Source organism: Nicotiana tabacum, chromosome 18 (assembly GCF_000715075.1).
Source record: "Nicotiana tabacum cultivar K326 chromosome 18, ASM71507v2, whole genome shotgun sequence".
NCBI lineage: Eukaryota > Viridiplantae > Streptophyta > Magnoliopsida > Solanales > Solanaceae > Nicotiana > Nicotiana tabacum.
The window spans coordinates 127,449,741-127,466,900 of record NC_134097.1 but is presented as its reverse complement, the minus strand read 5'-3'; the positions used below and the strand labels follow the sequence as shown (position 1 = coordinate 127,466,900).

The 17,160-nt window shown below is 39.6% G+C and overlaps 1 protein-coding gene across 2 annotated transcripts; it reads right to left on the bottom strand.

Moving 5' to 3' along the window:
* Positions 1 to 9,499: 9,499 nt before the first annotated feature.
* Positions 9,500 to 16,837, bottom strand: LOC107772774 (serine/threonine-protein kinase GRIK1). Of its 2 annotated transcripts, none has more exons than XM_016592252.2 (13): positions 16,516 to 16,837; positions 16,012 to 16,244; positions 15,328 to 15,731; positions 14,707 to 14,781; positions 14,574 to 14,618; positions 13,792 to 13,866; positions 13,373 to 13,460; positions 13,105 to 13,229; positions 11,691 to 11,786; positions 10,393 to 10,459; positions 10,195 to 10,310; positions 10,023 to 10,101; positions 9,500 to 9,931 (listed from the first exon to the last, which is right to left on the bottom strand). In XM_016592252.2, exons 3-13 carry the CDS (start codon positions 15,649 to 15,651, stop codon positions 9,780 to 9,782), a joined length of 1,242 nt encoding a protein of 413 aa, XP_016447738.2. In that variant the 5' UTR covers positions 15,652 to 15,731; positions 16,012 to 16,244; positions 16,516 to 16,837; the 3' UTR covers positions 9,500 to 9,779. The 2 variants fall into 2 exon arrangements, with proteins under 2 accessions (XP_016447738.2, XP_016447744.2); XM_016592258.2 differs by having other exon boundaries at positions 16,012 to 16,240; positions 16,516 to 16,671.
* Between the last annotated feature and the right edge of the window lie 323 nt (positions 16,838 to 17,160).

The window sequence follows — 17,160 nt, the reverse complement described above, 5'->3', positions numbered from 1 at the left end:
AGATTTCTTAGTTATAGGAAAAAATTACAGTAGATTTCTTAAGTTTGAGGATAAGTATGTTTTCGTCCCTATTGTAATTATCTTGGGCGTATATTATCCTCTAAATTTGTAAAAATTAAATACTTTTCGCCCAAAGGGCAAATATCTAGATGAGCCATTAAAACTAAGAACTAATGAAAAAACAACGAAAATAGAGATCTTCTTTTCCAGTTCATTTTCTCCCGGTTCGGACTAATCAATAATCACAACAAAAATAGAAAAGTTAGACAATAGAATCACCAACAAAATTGAAAAATTGGTATGTCAATATTGAAAATAAACCACTATCTGGAGCAAAACTAACAGAACTAATGTGTTTTTTCACGTGATTAGAGAAAAAATGACAAAAATAAATATTTTTTTATCCAGTTCATTTTCTCCCGGTTCGCACTAATCACAACAAAAATAGAAAATGTAGACAACAGAATCACCAACAAAATTGAAAAATTTGTATGTCAATATTGAAAATAAACCGCTATTTGGCGCAAAATGAAATTGGACAAGAAAATATCACTCCGGATCGTTATTATTTAACTTGATAGATGATGCATCATAAATATATACAAATTAATTAAATGAATTTAATGTCACTTGTGTCAATATTTTTTTAGACCACCAATTTCGTCTAATTGCTGCAGTATAACATTTATGATCTCTCCTTATGATTAGTTATATATTCAGCTGTAAAGTAGCCATTAATATTTGTATTAGGATCGGTTGTCTATATCATTATCCCTTAGGGTAGGCTCATGTAAATGCACTATTACCTCTTGAAGTACGGCCCTTACCTAGACCCCGCATGAATGCGAGGATTCTGTATACACCGAACTATCCTTTCTAGTAATTTTCCTAAATGAATATTGGACTTTCAGTTTTTGACACGTTTTGCAAAAGTAACCACAATGGCGTATAACATTGTGCTGTTTGATATTACGTTATTGTCAAGCAAATGAACAAAATAAAGCCCTTTCAATTTCTATCTCATATGTCTATTTCAGTTATGCATTTTCAGTTCACTTTTAGTTAATAATCCTACAAGGAAAGGGAGCTACTTTTTTCAAGTCACATCAAGTATCAAAACTAAAGATAGAAACATAAGTAGGAGCATCTTTTTCTCAAACCCAAATTACTGATTTAGGCAACAAACTTACCTATCTATTTCTGACATCTTCTTTTAACAGTGTAATTTTTACTGCATTATTTTCGTTCACGAATTAATAAAATATGACAAGTTATTCTCAGAAAAGTTTTTCTATATTTTGATTAATGCGAGTAGGGCCGGAGCTAGGTGAACGGACGCCGAAAATTATACTATATAAATAAGGTCAACTTTTTTCATATATATATATATTAGATGTTGAATCACTTTAGCTTCTTCGTGTGTTTACTTTTTATTTTATTTTTTGAATACAAATTTAATACACACCGGAGATCAAATAAAAGCTTGAAGCTTAAAATATTAATCATCCAAAAATATATACTCCCACTAGTTACAATTATTAATTAATAGAAAGTAAATCATTTGAGTTTTATGTTAAGTTTAGACTAATTTGACAACTCAACTTACTTTTGTAAGTATTGATTTCTACAAAAACTTGATGTTTTTGCGGTAAGCATATTTGCAAGTAGCTTATTCAGTATATTATTTTATAGTAGCTTAAAGTAATTAATACAATAAAGGATGTTACATAAGCTTCCAAGATGAGCTAAATTTGGTCTAATAGCTAGGTCCAGTTTGTTTACTTTAAAATAATGTGTGGTATTACTAACCACATTCTCTGATAACTTGAATTATTTAGTTACGAGTATTCTGGAAAAAGAAAACAGAAAATGAAGCTGCATGTGTGTGCAATCATATACTATATGCTTTAATTCTTTATACCAGACTTCCAATTTGGTTCCATTATTTTGTGCAAAGTATCAGCTTCGTTGTTAAGGGATATGAAGTAAGATATTAAAATCTTTTTGAGCAAATCAATCAAAGATGAAGGAGTAAATCTTAGTCAAACATAATTAATTTCGGATCGAAAAGTTAACAATAATGATTACATATGAGACGAAAGAGACAAGATTGATCTTATTTAGATTTAGCATTGTCTTTCTCATCAATTGATGAGGAAGTAAATTTACATATCTCCCTCGAGGTCGTTTCCTTGTTTTCTTGAAGATATAAGGAAGGAGCTTTTTTGTCATCCTTTTTTGAGAGAATGGAGAAGCCCCTTGAATTAAGAGCTTTCTTTGGCTATATATAGTCGAGGCCCTTTTACCCTTTGCTTGACTCGACGCTTTCTTGTCACTAATGTGTCATGGTCGTGATTTTAGGCGTTACTCTTTTCGATTCGTTGAATGGCACAAATGAGAAATGGAGTGGGCTCTAATGACTTTCACTACCCAGTTACTGAGACGGGGTGTCGGGCAACCTGGTCGTGGTGGTCAGATTTTAACCAATACAATTAGTCCCTCCGTCTGTCGGGGTCGTCCTATGTTGGACTTCGGTAGACGGATCATGTTCGTTACGAAGGTGAGAGAAATCTGGCCTATAACTTTCCGTTCCTTAGTCGCATTCTGTGGGTTTTTAGCGGAGTGGTGGTGTCCTTTCGATCCTCATGGACCGTTGCGTCGGTTTCTGAATCGAAACGTCGGTTGGCGTTGAAGCGTTGGTTCGTGGTTACCACCATTATGACACGTTTCTGGGAGCCTGAAACGTTTCGTGCCTTATCAGATTCGAATGTCGACTCTTGGGTTTCGTACTTGGGGAATTTGTGTCTCTTATAAATAGAGGAAACTTGTCACTTGATTGATTCACTTCATTTTTCGCTTGAGAGAGTTCTTCAGATATAGCTTTTTCTGATACCTCGAATTTCTACTTACTTTCTTGTCCATTGAAATCTTTCATCTCTTCTTCTTATTACTTCTTTGGCGCATTTTCTGCTAAGAAGTGGCTGGTGAATCTTCTCGCGACAATCTTCATGCCACTAATTCGGTGCCGGAGAGTTCTGTTCAGGCCACCGGAGGGGCGGATGCGGCGGAGGATGAGGAGATTCCCTCAGTGGTTGAGATCTTGCCTCGCCCAGGGAGAGAGGCGACTGACTTCAGTTTTAGTGGCGGAGCAGAGTCGGAACCTGTCCCCTCCGTCGTGAGGGAAAGGGGGATTGTAGAGTTGAAAGAAAGGTGGGGAATCCCCGATTACGTCGATATGTGGCCGGTGGAGGGGGACGACATAGTTCACTTCGACCGTCCCGGGTACTGCGTGTTCTACGCATACCCCTTCATTGTAGGGTACACACTTCCTATTCCCATGTTGGTGGTGGATTTTTGCCGTTTCTACGAAGTGTTCCCCGCTCAGCTTTCGCCTTATTTGTACAAGTTATTCCTTATGCTACTCAAGTATGCGAAACTTACCGATCGTGAGGTCACTTTGGACCATATACGCAACATTTTTGCTCCTCAACTGATTCGCGATTCGATGATTCACATGCGTCCTCGGGGGTCGAGGAGTCTGGTGGTGAAGATGGACGATAGGACCAACCGTCGTTTCTATGAAAATTACTTTTATGTGCGGACTGAACATATTGTGGCAGACCCAATGGGATTCCCTCAGAGATGGAACCTCGCACGTAAGTTTGTGTTTTGTCAGTGAAATGTTCGACTGTTTTCTGCGAGTACTAAACTTTATCTTGTCTTTGCAGCTGAGAGATTGCCCCATCCGCCTGTCGAAGGTATCCGTGAATGGGTGGAGGCCATACTTCCCCATACAGTAGGGATTCGCACATGGTCGACCTTTCACGAGAGGTTCGGACGTAGGCCCCTTACAGGTGAGATGGCGCCTTTGCTTACTGGTTTTTCTCTTCTCCCTCTTTTTTTGTTTAACCTCTTATGTGTCGTTTGTCGTTGCCAGGGCGAGGGCTCCTCCGTTAGCTTTTCGCCAGCCGGCCGCATCTGCTCACCCTATCACGGTACTTATTGCTCAACCTTCATCGACGATCGCTTCAGTTGAGTCTGCGGCCTTGGTTACTCCAGTGAGCGATGCTTCTCAGTATGAGGTCCCGACCGATGTCGTTCGCCCAACGGGCGAGTCACTATCTACTGGAGAGGAAGAGGGGCCATCGAAGAGGCAGAGAGTAGAGTTTGAGAAGGTGCCCCCACAATAATTCATCTGGATGATTCTCCCCCCACGGGCTCTGGAGAGGGTGCTGTTGTGGCCCTACCCGTAGGGACAGAGCAAACCGTTGGAATGGTCGGTGTCCGCGATCAGCAATCAGAAACTCCCTCCGCCGCCTTAGCTCGATCAAAAATTCCTGCCGCTGTTGGTGACCAACAACCTGTCGCAATGGAAAGTCAAACTTCTGGGGCTGCCGTCGTGATTTCGGATATGCCCTCATCTTATGCAGTGGGTCGTGCTTCCTTTTCGACAGCAAAGAGGGGAAAAGGCGTGGTGGTTGACGACTATGAATCTGAGTCGGATCTGGACCCCGATGATGTTAGGATGTTCGAGGAGGGTCTTACTTATTCGGTAGTTAATGTGGGGGGCTCGGCCCGTATTCTTCAGATCCCTTCTGGCGTTAATCTTTTGGCGGAAGGGGAAGACCTGGTACCGCAATTCAGGCTATTATGCTCTGAAGCTGAGAATGAGTTCCTCCGATCTATTCCTGATGCGGAGTTGATGGACGAGGTGGCCGTTATGGGCTTAAGGGTACGTTACATTTTGTTTTCGCTTTATGCTTTCGCCCTTCTCGAAAGTACTAGTTAATCTTGTCTTTTACGTTTTCCAGACATATATGGTGGAAGTGGAAAGCATTCGCAGGGCAAACATCCAGGCAAGGATTTTCTTGAAGATACTGGAGAAATATCATCGTTACCGCGACAGGTGTCGCAAGATGCATGAGCGGCTGAGGACGAACCCCCGTAATCGGGATCTTGCTGAGGAGCTGGAGAGGAGGGACCAGAACTTGGTCAAGGTCGAGGCGATGAGCGTGGAGTGGATGAGAAAATTGACGGCGATGGAGAGCAAAATCGCTAGGTTGGAGAGCATTGAGAGTGCCTGGTCCGAGGCTTTGGCGAGGGCGACTGCCCTGGAGAACACCATCCATGTTCTCCAATCCAAACAAGAGTCGGAGAGAGCGACAACTACCCTCATGGAGGCGAGGCTCGAGAGCACATCAGTGTGATTGATCAAGAGGCATCGGTTCTGGGAGATCGGGTCGCGTCCCTGGAGGTAGAAAATGAGCGATTACAGGCTCAGGTTGAGTCATCTTCTACTGTCGTTCCTCGCCAAATGCATGAGCTCTGGGTTTATGCTGAAGCCTAACAGGACATATATAAGAGTTTGTGGGAGGCGGGCACCATGACTGAGGCTGCTTATGAAGAAGCGCGAGCGAAAGCTCGGGAGGTTCGCGTTAACTGTGGATATGACACGACGATGCCCGAAGCTAATGGGGATGCGGATGATGGTAATGGAGAACCTCTTGGAGATGGCGATGATAGTGGTGATGGTGACGGCGGTGATGGCGCCGAATGAAGAATGTTGCCCTTTGTTTTTATTTTCATTTTGTTTGTCGACTGTCGTTCGTTCATTTTTTTTTCTTCAGTTGGCCTGGGCCATATGTAAGCGGCGGTAGCCCGTACTATGACTTTGCATGAATAAAGTTCTTTTCTTCGCTATTTGCCTTGTACTTCACTTTTTATTTCAACTGTTCATGGCTTCGGTGTAAGATAGATGCTCGTCTGACGAGTCTCGATTTTTCTTTTCTTCCGTTGGTTGTCGACCTTTAGGGGTGTCATTTCGAACCTATCAAAATGTCGGCTCGTCGTCGTTCGATCGAGGTCGAACCCTTCTCTTTTTTAGCGAAGGCCCTTGGCCTTAAAGGGTGTTATTTTGAACTTACCGAAATAACAGCCCGTCGTCGTTCGAGCGAGGTCGAACACTTTTTTTTTTGCTAAGGCCCTTGTCTTTGAAGGGTGTTATCTTGAAATTATCAAAATAATAGCCCGTCGTCGTTCGAGCGAGGTCAAACTCTTCTTTTCATTTGGCGTAGGCCCTGAGCCTTAAAAGGTGTTATTTCGAACTTATCGAAATAACAACATGTCGTCGTTCGAGCGAGGTCGAACTCTTCTTTTCATTTGGCGAAGGCTCTTATCCTTGAAGGGTGTTATTTCGAACTTATCAAAATAACAGCCCATCATTGTTCGAGCGAGGTTGAACTCTTCTTTTCATTTGGCGAAGGCCCTTAGCCTTAAAGGGTGTTATTTCGAACTTATCAAAATAACAGCCCGTCGTCGTTCGAGCGAGGTGAAACTCTTATTTTCATTTGGCGAAGGCCCTTAGCCCTAAAGGGTGTTATTTCGAACTTATCGAAATAACAGCCCATCATCGTTCGAGCGAGGTCAAACTCTTATTTTCATTTGGCGAAGGCCCTTAGCCTTAAAGGGTGTTATTTCGAACTTATCGAAATAACATCACGTCGTCGCTCGAGCGAGGTCGAACTCTTCTATTCATTTGACAAAGGCTCTTAGCCTTGAAGGGTGTTATTTCGAACTTATCGAATAACAACCCATCGTCGTTCGAGCGAGGTCGAACTCTTCTTTTCATTTAGCGAAGGCTCTTAGCCTTGAAGGGTGTTATTTCAAAATTATCAAAATAACAGTCCGTCGTCATTCGAGCGAGGTCGAACTCTTCTTTTCTTTTGACGAAGGCCCTTAGCCTTAAAGGGTGTTATTTCGAACTTATCAAAATAAAAGCACTTCGTCGTTCGAGCGAGGTCGAACTTTTCTTTTCATTTGGCGAAGGCTCTTAGCCTTGAAGGGTGTTATTTCGAACTTATCGAAATAACAGCCCGTCGTCGTTCAAGCGAGGTCGAACTTTTCTTTTCATTTGGCGAAGGCCCTTAGCCTTAACGGGTGTTATTTCGAACTTATCGAAATAACAGCCCGTTGTCGTTCGAGCGAGGTCGAACTCTTCTTTTCATTTGGCGAAGGCTGTTAGCCTTAAAGGGTGTTATTTCGAACTTATCGAAATAACAGCCCGTTGTCGTTCGAGCGAGGTCGAACTCTTCTTTTCATTTGGCGAAGGTTGTTAGCCTTAAAGGGTGTTATTTCGAACTTATCGAAATAGTAGCACGTCGTCGTTCGAGCGAGGTCGAACTCTTCTTTTCATTTGGTGAAGGCCCTTAGCCTTAAAAGGTGTTATTTCGAACTTATCGAAATAACAGCCCGTTGTCGTTCGAGCGAGGTCGAACTCTTCTTTTCATTTGGCGAAGGCTGTTAGCCTTAAAGGCTGTTATTTCGAACTTATCGAAATAACAGAACGTCGTCAGTCCCAGTTTTTGGAGAGTTGGTCATCTTTCGTAGGAGTCCCAGTCCGTTTGGTATTGCTTGCACCATATGGTGCAACGCTGGTGAATACAAGGTGTTGATGTTTCGTTTAGGTTCGTGATGTGTACGCCTCATAGTTTTCTTGTCTGACTCCTGTCGTCCAGCTCGGAGATGTTGCTGGCAGGAAGTATTTCAGCTGTGTTGAAGCAATTTTGGTCTTTCAGTCGAGATGTTCCTATGTACGCTTGTCCACGCAGGTCTTATGTGCTTGCCTGGACAAAGAGTGTGAGGTGAGGATGAGATTTTCTTCGCTCCCGCCCGGTGATCCGGTGGGGGAAATACAGGTTGATAACATCGTTTGCTTTGTTTAGTATATCGATGGTTGATGGGGCGAAGATTTCCGAGCCCAGTGATCTGGCTTGACTCTTCTTCCTCTTCTGCGATGCTCCTGTGTCTCGCGTGGGTTGGGTTTTTCCTCCGCGCTCCTTTTGGTGAGTGATTGTATTTCTTGATTTCGATCTGGGAGAAACTAGAAAATTTTCACTAAGAAATCCCCACAGACGGTGCCAAATTGTTTGACTCAAAAGATATTAAAACCTTTTTGAACAAATCAATCAAAGATGAAGGGGTAAATCTTAGTCAAACATAATTAATTCCGGATCGAAAAGTTAACAATAATAATTGCATATGAGACGAAAGAGGCAAGATTGATCTTATTTAGATTCAACATTGTCTTTCTCATTAATTGATGAGGAAGTAAATTTACATATCTTCCTCGAGGTCGTTTCCTCGTTTTCTTGAAGATATAAGGAAGAAGCTTTTTTGTCATCCTTTTTTGAGAGAATGGAGAAGCCCCCTGAATTGAGAGCTTTCTTTGGCTATATATAGTCGAGGCCCTTTTACCCTTTGCTTGACTCGATACTTTCTTGTCACTAATGTGTCCTGGTCGTGATTTTAGGCGTTACTTTTTTCGATTCGTCGAATGGCACAGAAGAGAAACGGAGTGGGCTCTAGTGACTTTCACTGCCCAGTTACTGAGACGGGGTGTCGGGCAACCTGGTCATGGTGGTCAGATTTTGACCAATACAGTTCCGACAATACAACAAGAATAAATTTAATTTAATCCAACAAGTGAGGATAGAGATATTGTTTCTGATAAACCCACGATTCAATGACATAAACGAGGGGACCTAAGGGTGTTGGAGGGAGTGAGTTGCATCAATGGGGGGAGTTGGTTGAGTTGTTTGGGGCCAGTATGGTGGGGTTGGGAAGGGCAAGGAGTTAAGTGGGGGGTGGGGTGGGTGGGGGGAATTGAAACCACCCAATAGAGAATTTCGAAAAATATTTCCTCTCTTGCTAGGAAAGTAATTTTCCGAAAATTAGAGCTAAATATCTTCATAAGAAAAATATTTTTTTAGCACATTTAAGTCAACCAAACTTGAAAATATTAGAACCTCGATACAAAAACACAAGATATAGGTTAATAAAGAATAAATTGTAATATATTCCTTTGATGGAAAAAATAAGAATACGAAATATATCAACTTTTCGCTTCTTCGTATTAGAAGATACGACACAAAATAGTAAAAATAGCATGGTATAGCCAGTTTTCGGACTGGTCATTCAAAAATAGCCAACGTTTATGAAGTCAATGAAAAATAGCCACTATTTTGCTACAACAGGGACCGGACGGTCCAGCATAATATACTGGAGTTCAGTGCACCTGTGTATGAACTCCAGCATATTATGCTGGACCGGTATACTTGCTGGAACTCCATCATATTATGCTGGAGTTCCAGCATACTTATCCTGGAACTCCATCATATTATGCTGGAGTTCCAGCATACTTATCCTGGAACTCCAGTATAATATGTTGGAGTTCAAGTATACTTATGCTGGAACTCCAGCATAATATATTGGCGTATTTTCCGGATATTGAACAGTGTTTTCGCTTAGATTTATCTTTACATGAAAAGTAGCTAAATTTCGATTACTTTTGAAACTGGATTATTTTTTAACGACCAGTTGTAAATCCGACTATTTTTTAATTTCTGCTTTTTAACGCTCTCTGCTAAGCATGAAAACCCATCTACTAAGACTGGAAAATGGTAACTTTACTCCAGTAAGGCAAAATGGAAGGACAAAAGGATAAAACAAATCGCGACGACGTTACCACCAACAAAAACAAAACAAAATATATCGCGAGGTCCCCTGGATCATTACAACTCTTCCAGTATTCTGGGAGTACGACATAAATCTAACAAAATTTACCTCAACTTATTTTCTACCATCCATTACGTAACGTGTATTCTTTTGCTTCTGCAAGTGCAAATTATCCGAATGAAACATCCTATCTACCATCCTACAAGAACTTAGAACTAAAAGGTAAGCACGGAAAATAATAATCATAAAACATTTTCCAGTTGGCATCAAGTAGGAGTATTATTCAAACTCGCATCACATGTATCTTTATGTGACGTTTTGTGCTGGCACCAACACGAATGCTGAGGGATCGGACCTTCATCTCCTATGACCCACTCATGCTGAGCAACACTTTCGAGAGTCATCCTTTGTGTTGGATCTGTACAAAGTCGCCTCTTGTTAGGAAACAGGGGAGCTACCACCACAAAAGAATGGCAGTATGAAGATGTCAAGTGGGACGAGAGACAAACCTTTACAGAGGAGCCCCTCGAGTAAATTCTTCAGAAGAGGATTCATATCATCAGGGAGAGAAATGGGGTTATTTACTATCTGGAAACACGATAGAAAGGCAGTTAGAAAAGTGGGAAAAAAACTAAGTTCTGAATCAACTGGTGTCCAATGAATATATGAGGAGACCCGCACCTTGTCATATGTATCCTGGAGAGTGTCGCCTAGAAATGGGTATTTCCCGAAGATCATGCAATAGAGGGTAACACCAACTGCCCATGTGTCAGCTGCTTTTCCATGATATCTGTCTCCTATTAATACCGCAAAAAAACACTTTGGTAAGTTTAATGATATTTTAAATGTCAGCATGCATCGAAGACCAGAAACACTGACCTACACAGCATTCAGGAGCAGTAAAAACAGGAGTGCCAGGAGACCGACGAAGCTTATCATTATCATCCTACAAACAGGAATAGTTCCAACTAATGTTACTGGAAAAGAAGAGGAAACAATAAACATAAAACAAAAACAGTTTAAATTCACGCCATCGCCCCAAACCCATCGAGCTCCAAATTTTTTGAACCAGAGCATGCAAATAAACAGCATCTAGAATCCCCCCTCATTAGGACAATCAAATAGAAAAGGGAATTTATGACAACTAGGTGCAAGTAAATAAAGACTACCAAGCTCTTTGAAAGGTGAAAGTGAGAAATACAACTTTTTCTAAGAATAAACTGCAGGTAATAGGTCTCTTTAGGTGGTGAAAAATACTTAGTTTATCCCAATTGATTGCTAACTTGGTGTTGGGCAAGTTTAGATGAAAACTGAAACTTGCTACAGATCTTTTGTAGATTGATCACTTCTAGTTTAAGGTTTGACGAAGTAAAATGAGCGAGGATTGCAAGTCCCTATTCAATTGCTGAATCCATTAGGTGAAAATTTGTAATCAGTATCATTTTTGGAGAATTTTCTTCTCCAGCACTTTCTTCAAACCAGTAAAGAGACTATTGGAGAAAGAAGTCCATAGAATTTGAACACTTAGTTTGTCAACGCATAACGATTTGATCTCATTGAACTCCACGAAATCCAAACAACCATGCCTTGCTTTCGACACTAATACATACCCGTTGGTGTTCCTATTTCCCCTCCTTTTTACTACGTAAACTTCTTCCACATTTTTTCATCAAATATTCTTTCGTGTTATAAAACAGATTGCCCCATATTCTCACTACAGTGAGTCCGAGGTGAACATTAAATTTTGACAACTGTTTTTGTTAAGTAATTTGACAAAACTATTTTTCTGGTCTTATACCCAAAGATGGTCCTTCTGAAAGCAACCAAAGGAAGGGAGCTGATCTAATGACAGGTAAAATGTAGAAAATACAGCTGGTTACTTCTCTCCTTTGCATAAATGAATTTTTTTAGTTTCGACCCAGATGTCCTCATTCTACTAGAGAAGTCTGCAGAATATTTCAATAAGTACTTGTGAAACAAAATGTATCCGAATATGAAATTAAGAAATGAGACACTTCAGTAATTTATTCTTGCATACAACCAAACACATCTATTTTTACTCTTGGTAATTCTCAGTCCATCTAGATGTTTGAATAAAACAACTAGAACTTTAATCATTTTACAAGTGACTAGGGCAGCAAATTTTAAGGAAAACCATTGTTGAGAAAAGGCCATACCTCAAAAGCTTGGCTGACACTGAAATCACCAATCTTCACCCTGCCAGAGGCAGTAACTAAAAGATTATCTGGCTTAATATCCCCGTGTATAATATTCTGTTCAAGAGAAAAAAGGAACATAGGTAAAATACTATACAAGGACCACGAAAATAAAAGTAATAAAACTACTAGTGATGCATGATTCCTTATGTCCAGCGGATGCACCTATTCAAAGTTTCAAGTCGTTGTTTACTTGATAAAGTAACCACATCCCACTGGGTTTTTTATGCTGGTAAAAGTGTGACCTTTCTGCTTTATGAGAAAAGGAGATCACCCGATTCATTGGGTTCCTTCTATCTCAGGTTAAAGGATGTTCGTTAGGAAGGAAAAAGACATCAAAGGCACCATAGATCTTGCTAAACAGACTAGCTGAATGAACAAATGCTGAAATGAAACAGGTATATCCTTTTGGTCTCTGATAAGTGAAAATCAACTACCTTCAGGTCCATATATTTCCTCAAGAAAGGGAGAAAGGGAGGAAAAAATGCTCGCTAAGCAAGAGAACATTAGTATTCCATCTATAAGACCATGTTTACAACAAAGCAAAGGGAAAGTACCCATCTTGACCAAGCAACTTATGGAATGTCCTTGTGTGAGTCAATTCTCTTGGAGTCAAGTCTTTGAAGAACTTGTTCTAGAAACAGGTAAGGGATCCTGAGTTACTATATATGGATCTTTCTTCTTTTTCTTTTTTGTCGCAAAAGCTGTCCGAAGATAATTGTTTAAGACTTCGCTAAAGTGATTGAGATTTGACCTATAACCTGACTGAGGACATGAGGTAGAATTCCTGTATGTAAGCATTTAAATGTAACAGTGTTGTCAAAGGCAAAGGCGCAGGAAAGCACAAAGGTCTCGATGGGGCTTTAAGCTCAAAGGGAAATTACATCATTGGCTTTAGCAAAGAAGGTGCGATGAAGGAAAAAGGTAATAAAAATATATATGGAAAAGATTTACAAATAAGTAGACAGAAGAAGTAAAAGACATGTATATTAAGCTCAAAACCCATTCATTAATTTTAATAAAGTATAATGTAGAAGGCCACTTGCACATAATATAAAACCCGAGAGGTTCATGACCAGATAACCTAAAACCATCAGTAGTTGGTATTTCATAGTTCTACTACATTAGAATAGGTGCACTGGCCCCTACATAATTAACTGCATAATCATCCCACACTCCAGAATCAAAATATGTTTATTTGTAGTACACCACTGAAATGTAGTTCAAATGACAACCCAGGATAACAAATTAACTTAATAGAGTAACAGGGAGTGAGGTTTTTACAGCAAAAGCATACAAGTTATGCCGAAGCTAACACCATATGCATGAATATATATTTATTTATCAGAAGCAGATCCGAACCGCTGGGTCTTACATGAGAATGTAGATACATCAAGCCAGACACTATATCACGCAAGTACTTCCGTGCTTTATTTTCTCCAAGATCACTTGGGGGGCCAGAACCCTCACAAACCCATTTTCCTTCCACGTATTCGAGAACTGTTTAATAAAGAGAAAAGAATGTCAGTTGATGGTATTCTCTCTTCCCATAAACAATGACATAAATCAAGAAACTGTACGGCTCCAGAAAAAGAATCTGAATAAGGTAAAATGAATAGAGAAAAGGGATCTTCAAGGAGTACCCATGTAGAAGTGATCTGTTTCTGGGTCGTTAATCACCTCAATAAGATTAACAATATTGGGATGCCTCAGCATTTTCATGATCATAACCTGCAATAGATTGGAATTAACATGGAAGTCAATAATCAACGAATTGTCAGGTCATCAAGTCAAATATCAAAGCTGGAGTATAACTAACAGTCCATATCAAGCTTCCTTTAGTCTGGAGCAAAATAAAAGTAATCAGACATGATCGGCAAATACAAACACTGGCCCTACCAAATTTACCATTTTGAGCAATTTCATTGAGAAGTCACATTAAGAAAGTCCAAGATAGAAAAAATAAAAAATTCAGCAGACAAATAGCTAACTCTATAGGATAAAGTTATTGATAACACAAAAAAGGAGAACTAAAACTCAAGGGAAGAGATAAATCACGTACCTCACGAAGAACATCATTCATAGCAGTTTCTGAAGGTGCCACCCGCAACTTTAATAGGTGAGACTTTTGAAAGGCCTGCATTAAAATAACCACATACACCATCATTATTTGACAACCCACCCAACTCCTGTAATCAGTAATTAACAACACTACTTATTCTTTCAGAACTAAATCTTCTGCGACAATGTTCACTTTCCTATCTCTTTCCGCCTGTTTCTCCACAACCCTAAAAACTACTGTAGCTTTGTCCTAACAAAGAATAATTCAATTACCTAATTATCCCTTACATTTATCTATGAAAGAATCGAAATGTGCAGTTAGGTTGGCAATGTATTTAGAAGTAAAAGTCCAAAATCTTCATCACATACCTTAGCTGCCATTACAAAGACTAGCAAAAGCATGTGGAACCCCATTGAGAATATTAAAACGTAAAACCTCCTATCACTAAGTAAAAAAAAACAATTTTAGCTTCTTTTTTATAACAAAGAAATCTCAAAGGGCCTGTGGCACACGATTCGAAACTCGGTAGATAAGGGCCGCCCCTCCAACCTTCTCCACTTGAATACTAGACATTTGTCTACGAGGTTCGACCACATTACGTGCGCCTAACCCACACACACATTGAGCTCTTACCACTAGACCAAAGCCGTGGGGACAACAATTGTAGCTTTCTAATATGGGAATACAACTAGTATACAGTTTACCTGAATAAGCACATATCATGACCAAGAGAACATTAATGTAACTTCCTTAATATTAACTAGAGATGTAAGAAATTTTACCTTAATAGCATAATGTTTTCCATCATTACAACTTCTATAAAGCACCTGTGTCATCAAAAGTTGATCAGATGTCAGCCACGATTCCTTCAAATGAATAAAAAGAAAGAGCTAACATCAATATATTTCTTCTCACCACTTTCCCATAGCTACCAGAACCAATTTTGTGTTCACGGACATATTCATTAATCATCTTGTTCCCATCTTCATCCTGAACCAAAAAGACAACAGTGGAAAAAAGCAGTCAAGCTACACCTCTTTTTTTTTTTTTTTTTTTTTAATCCAACAACTTACACCACAAATTTCATATCCACAACGATTACACTGCAAGTAAAACAGGTAATGTGCCAAAAATTCAGCATAAAAGGCATCATGTGAAGACAATTGAACTTGAGTTGGCTTATTGTATATACAAACCTTTGAACACAGTTAATATGTAAAAAAATAGAGGAGAAAAGGTAATCAACAGCTACAGCTAGATCCCGAGCTCCTACTTCCAGGCGGAAACACAAAAGGTAAACCTCTGCCCAACTTCTTTGCTTTTTCCTTTTTTTGATTAAAAACGACAGGGTAACCTAGCACAACAGGGACTAGGAGGAGAGGGCAAGGGAAAGACAACCAAACAATATGAAGGTGAAGTATCACATGGACACATACTGAAATAAAGTAGTGAACATTAATTAAAACAAATATATGTCTAAGAGCCATCAGCATTCGAGTATACTTTCTTTGCACTAAATAACATTTCTGCTATTACCTCTGTGCGAACAAGCTTGTCGGTTTCCTTGACAGGGACCTCCCTGCAAATTAACCCATTTTGAGCTCTGTCCATGAGAATCTCTTCAGAACGTTTAACCGGGCTATGACACACTTCATCATCCTCAGTGCCAGTATCAGTTACATTGCCACTATCAAAGCCATCATCTTCCTCTTCAACCTCTTCTTCTAACAATGGCGCCCGTGACCATCCGTTTCCATATCCCCTATTAGACCTACCTATTTTTTCCGCTTTTCTTGCAAAAGAGAATCCAAAACACCCACAGCAGCCCATTTCCGCCACATCATCAACGGAACGCATCATCACAAGAGTCCAAAACAACAGTATATGTCACAATGGAGTACACTATTCACACAGCACAATCGACAATTTGATTCAAGAACCTGAAAATTTAGTGTACACCTCTTATTACCATCAATCAACTAAACAACAAATGAAACATTAAACCCAACATCCCCATATTCATTAGCTCAACAAAAGCCAATAATGGGATATATGCACATATTTGTTGATAACAGTGGTGTCAAAGTCAAAGTCAGCTTGCGTGCACCTCTACTATTCCACCGGCAACCACGGCAGGTACCAGGTAACTCTCACCAAAGCTTCAGCACACATACATATTTCAATAACATATATCAATTGAAAAGGAAAGTAGTTGATAACCTTAAAAAGGAGGAAAATGCTATTCGGGCATCCGGCCCGAATCAACTTTGTTATTCAATGGGATGCCACTCAGAAAAATGAAAGAAGCAGTTGGTCAAATTGATTCCTAAGCGATTGAACCAGCACATTATGAGACCTCCAATTATAATTATAAGAAACAGACAAAGAGAATCAATGCAGGCTAGAATCCTCCATTTGTCACCAATGAAGAAGCCTCATCACAAGATACCTTTCTGTCACAATTGAAAGAATCAAAAAAGAAAAACCAAATTTTAGTATTAACCCATAAAAAGGAAAAACAAATTGAGCTAAATTAACTCGAAATACCATCAAACCTAGAAGAAAAAATTGATTTTTGGATTGAACAGTTTAGCAAAACCATTAAAAGTTTAATCTCTTTCCGAACATTTTCTTCAAAAAAGATTCAAAAAAGATTCAAAATCAATAAAAATACAATTTTTTTCTCAGAAGGTTCTTGAAATTAAAAACTAAAAAAATCATTACCTAAAATTGGGAAAAGATCTATTCGTGTTCAACAAATTTGGGGGTTCAACTTTCTAAAAGTATTGAGGTTCAAATTAGGGAGTGAAAATTGAGAAATTGGGTTTGTTGAATTTGTTTGCGTTGAAACTGGGAATGAAAAGCAAAAGGACCAAACTTGGGGATTGGTGAGACGTGGGGTAGAAAAGTGGAAGAAAGAGAAGGGGGAGCTGTGGGGGGGGGGGGGGCAGGGGTCCGTACAGGCTGTTGATGCGGCCAGGGTTGACTGTACAGATGTACTTTATGCCTCCTCCTCCTTGGCAAAATTTTATTTTGTATCTTATACAAGAGTGACACTGTTGTAGGAGGAACTTTTTTATCTTACATTACTGTGGATCCTGATTTTTGTGGACCCAAAAATGTAAGATTGAGGTCCACAAATTTGTGAGACAAAAAGAAGTCTCATACAACTAATATAAATTGTATGAGACACAAAATAAAACTTTTCTCCCCAATATATTAGTGATTGTTTGGTGGAGTATTTAAAAGAAGTCCCCAATATATTAGACTAGTCTTTTGGCACGCGCATTGTGCGTGTACTTCGTTCTAAGTAAATAATTTTAAAAGATCAAAAAATATTACTTCCCCTTTTTAATTTATGTGAACTCA

Coding starts and splice junctions, on each gene's coding strand:
- LOC107772774 (XM_016592252.2), bottom strand. CDS start 15,651: ATGATGCGTTCCGTTGATGATGTGGCGGAAATGGGCTGCTGTGGGTGT. Junction 10,460..11,690: donor GTGTCAGCCAAGCTTTTGAG/GTATGGCCTTTT, acceptor TCCTGTTTGTAG/GATGATAATGATAAGCTTCG. Junction 10,311..10,392: donor TGCTCCTGAATGCTGTGTAG/GTCAGTGTTTCT, acceptor CGGTATTAATAG/GAGACAGATATCATGGAAAA.